Source organism: Octopus bimaculoides, chromosome 25 (genome assembly GCF_001194135.2).
Source record: "Octopus bimaculoides isolate UCB-OBI-ISO-001 chromosome 25, ASM119413v2, whole genome shotgun sequence".
Taxonomy (NCBI): Eukaryota; Metazoa; Mollusca; class Cephalopoda; order Octopoda; family Octopodidae; genus Octopus; species Octopus bimaculoides.
This window is the reverse complement of record NC_069005.1, coordinates 5,847,337-5,851,237: the sequence shown is the minus strand read 5'-3', so window position 1 is coordinate 5,851,237 and position 3,901 is coordinate 5,847,337. Positions and strand designations below refer to the sequence as shown.

At 37.8% G+C, this 3,901-nt stretch overlaps 1 protein-coding gene across 1 annotated transcript in view; it reads right to left on the bottom strand.

Moving 5' to 3' along the window:
- Positions 1-240: 240 nt before the first annotated feature.
- The window catches only part of LOC106879261 (26S proteasome non-ATPase regulatory subunit 9), a 7,085-nt gene continuing 3,424 nt past the window's right edge, over positions 241-3,901 (bottom strand). The window contains exons 3-6 of the mRNA XM_014928759.2: positions 3,686-3,876; positions 1,301-1,402; positions 698-786; positions 241-428 (exon numbers count right to left, since the gene is read on the bottom strand). Of these exons, the coding sequence (XP_014784245.1) occupies positions 407-428; positions 698-786; positions 1,301-1,402; positions 3,686-3,876 (404 nt within the window). The 3' untranslated portion in view covers positions 241-406. The remainder of the gene's footprint in view (positions 429-697; positions 787-1,300; positions 1,403-3,685; positions 3,877-3,901) is intronic.

Here is a 3,901-nt window from a genome sequence, read left to right as displayed (position 1 = left end):
ACATTTCATATATATATACATAAATAAGTATATATGCATACATTTACATATATATGTACATACATACATATATATATATATACCTACAATGTGTGTGTTTGTGTATGCATACATATACATATGCGTACACACATATATATATATACATATACACGTGTGTGTATATATATATATATATATATATATATATAGAGAGAGAGAGAGAGAGAGAGAGAGAGGTGCAATTGTGTGGTTAAGAAGCTTACATCCCGACCATGTGGTAACAAAACATTCAGCTGACCAATCAGTGAAAAGAACCAATCAAATGACAAATCAACAAAGTTTTTTTTACATAATTAAAGAAACAAAAGTTTTTATTGTTGGTGTGGCAAATACAAAGTCTGGATTCAGTCACTGGCAAAGGAATTTATAGAGGTACAATATTACACCTGCAAATAGAAACAAATAACAATAACAATAATAATAATAATAATAATAATAATAATAATAATGATGATAATAATAAAAATAATAATTGTTTCAAATTTTGCCACAAGGGCAGCAATTATGTGTGGAGGGATGAATTGATTACATTGACCCCAGTATTCAACTGGTACTTATTTTATCGCAGGAGGAGTGGGAGGAGGGGGAGGGCAATGATGATGATGATGGTGGTGGTGCCAAAGACTGCTTGTCTGTGACTGTTGTTCTAACTTACCCTAGAAATCCTTGACCACTCCATTTCTGGGGCACCAACGTTAACCGTTGTTCTTTACCATCACGCAGCACTGTCACAGAAATGGATTTCTGAAAGAATCAGAATGGTTTCTTTGATTATCCAGAAATTCAGTCAGAGACACACACACACACACACACACACACACACACACACACACACAGAATGGCTCTAACAACAAAATATACATTCACATATGCACACACACATAACAACAAATTATACACATACACACACCCGATCTCTCCCTCTCTCTCTATCAAATACACACACAAACTGCTAACAGCAAAAATACATGCTATCTCTCTCTTACAAACACACACACACACACTCCCAAACAAGCTAAACAACAAATATTCATACACACACTTTCTCTCTCTCACACACACACACGCACACACACAAAGACAATACTTTTCAACAGATACACTCTTTCCATAGATATTTTCACATACACATAAACAGGTACAAAAATACACACATACTGACACAAACAATACTTTTATCTATTCCACAAATAGACATACACTCTCTCTCTCTCTCACATACACATACACACACACAGTGGTTGCTGGTTTAACTTACGTCTATACTGTGCTGAACAACTTTTGCAACATCTTGTAGTGTCTTGAAGTTGGTGCGCGAGATGGAACCAAACCGGAGGACTTGATCCCCAACACGTAAGCTCTATAAAATAGATACTCAGATTCGTTAATCATTTAACAAATTAACTGAATCAATTTTTTTAATTAAAGGCACACTAAGCAGTGATGATTAACCCTTTTACTACAGAAATCAGACATATTTACTCAAAATTTTGTTAACCTTTACTGTGGAAAGCAGTTTTATATCCCAATCTATCTTTTGTTGAAGAATGTCAAGACTGAAACCATTTTCTGTTTAGATATGTCAAGTTTATTGAGGCAACAGGACTTGCAGAAAATACCAATTCTATTTTTTGGCAGATTTTTAAAACCATTACTGGAATATCAAGGAAATTTAATTTTGTAGTGAAATGTTTAAAATTAATTAATTACAATATACAGAGAATAAGGATTGTCAACAGTGTCATAATTAGCTTCGTTAGTGTAATCATCCTTATCATTGTTCTTATCATTGGTTCACCTTTTTCTCTGTGGAAATCAGATATGTCTACTCGAACAGAAGTTTTATTTACCAATCTATCTTTTGTTGAGGAATGTCATGTTTGAAACTATTTCTTTGTTGAGATATGGGAAGTTTATTGAGATACGGAAAGTTCATTGGGATATGGGAAGTTTATTGAGATATCGGAAGTTTATTGAGATATGGGAAGTTCATTGGGATATGGGAAGTTCATTGAGATACGGAAAGTTCATTGGAATATGGGAAGTTTATTGACTTACAGAAAATATCAATGCTATTTTTTGGTAAATATTTAACATCATTATCAGAAGCACCACAAAATTTAATTCCACAGTTGAAGGGTCCAAAGAAAGTGGTGTACAGTAATATACGACACATTTGTGTTATATATAACAAGTCTTCACTGACCCATGTAAGTATGGGGAAATAGACGTTAACACAATGACGAAGATGATGATGATGATGATGATGATGATGATGATGATGGCAATGATGACATGAGTAGGATAAGGTTGTTGTTTTTTTTATGTTTAACCAGTTGTCACTGATAATCTCAGTAACCATATTCAAGCAGACCTATGATCAGGGGAGTCCCTGCCTTCTGCTAAATTTAGAGGTACACTCTTCCATGTGTCCGTCAATATTTGAAGACAATCGCTGTGGTTTGCAGGAATGGGATTGCTATTTCTAGTGGTTCCCTCTCAGTGGGGGTACAACGTTTCAGCTGATTTACTCTCCAGCCTTCATCAGGTGTCCTGAGGGAATTTTGAACCTGGGTTCTCATTCCTAAGGTACTCATGCAATTAGCCATTCTTTATTTCATTGTTCGTTAAGGCGGCGAGCTAGCAGAATCATTAGCATGCCAGGCAAAATGCATAGCGCTATTACGTCTGTCTTTTCGTTCTGAGTTCAAATTCCACCAAGGTTGACTTAGCTTTTCATCCTTTCGGGGTCGATAAATTAAGTACCAGTGTAACACTGGGGCCAATGTGACCGACTCGTTCCCCTCCCCACAAATTCCAGGCCTTGTGCCTTTAGTAGAAAGGATTATTTTATTGTTTGTGGATAATTAGCAGAAAAGAGAACAATGCCCAGGGTTTGTCCCCGTGCTTCTGGTGTTGTTGACAGGTTTATACATAAAACACAAAACCAGCTGATAAGATTTCTCAAATCTCTATTCTAGCTACATCATGGGGCATTGGCATCTCGAGTTTTAAGATTTATACATAATGACTGAGGACCGAGATACCTGGCACACTGTTGTACTCAAGAAGACCCACCTGCCACAGCAGAATTGATGCCAGTGCCTGATGTCACATGAAAAGGACTCATGCTGGTGCCACATTAAAAGTACTGGTGCTGGTGCCACATTAAAAGCACCCAGTACACTCCGTGGTGTGGTTGGCATTAGGAAGGACATCGAGCCATAGAAACCATGTCAGAAGAGACAACGGAGCCAGGTGTGGCCCCTGGCCTTACCACTTCCGGTCAAGCCATCGAACCCATGCCAGCATGGAAAATGGACATTAAATGATGATGATGATGTTGATGTGTACACCTCTCAGTGCCATAACTAGAACTTGTACCATCCAGAACAATCCTTGAGTTTTGTTTCCCCACTCTCCAAAAAACACAACATAACATATATACAAAGCATTACCCCCACCAAAAAATATTACAAACAGTAGACCACCCCCTGGTCCCATTTTAGCTCCACTGATGACCTTTCTCCGTTGTCCCCCCATATTCCATCACCCTACACACTCCCCAAATTGAGAGACTCCTAGACGTTAGTAAACGGCAGAAATTTTACTGAGGATGAACAAAATCAGGGCCAACACTTACGGCAGTAAATGCAGGTGATCCATGGTCAACTCGGTCTATTTTGGCAAAAGGCTGAAGAGCTGGAGCCGAGACTTTGATGCCGGTGTCCGCTTCTTGGATCTGGCTCTCCTTTTCTTCTCGAGCTTTTGCATGGATTCTGTGTAATTCTTCTTCGATTTCTTTCATCACAGCCTTGTGATCATTCTGAAGACCTGCAGGACAAAAAAAAAAAAAAAA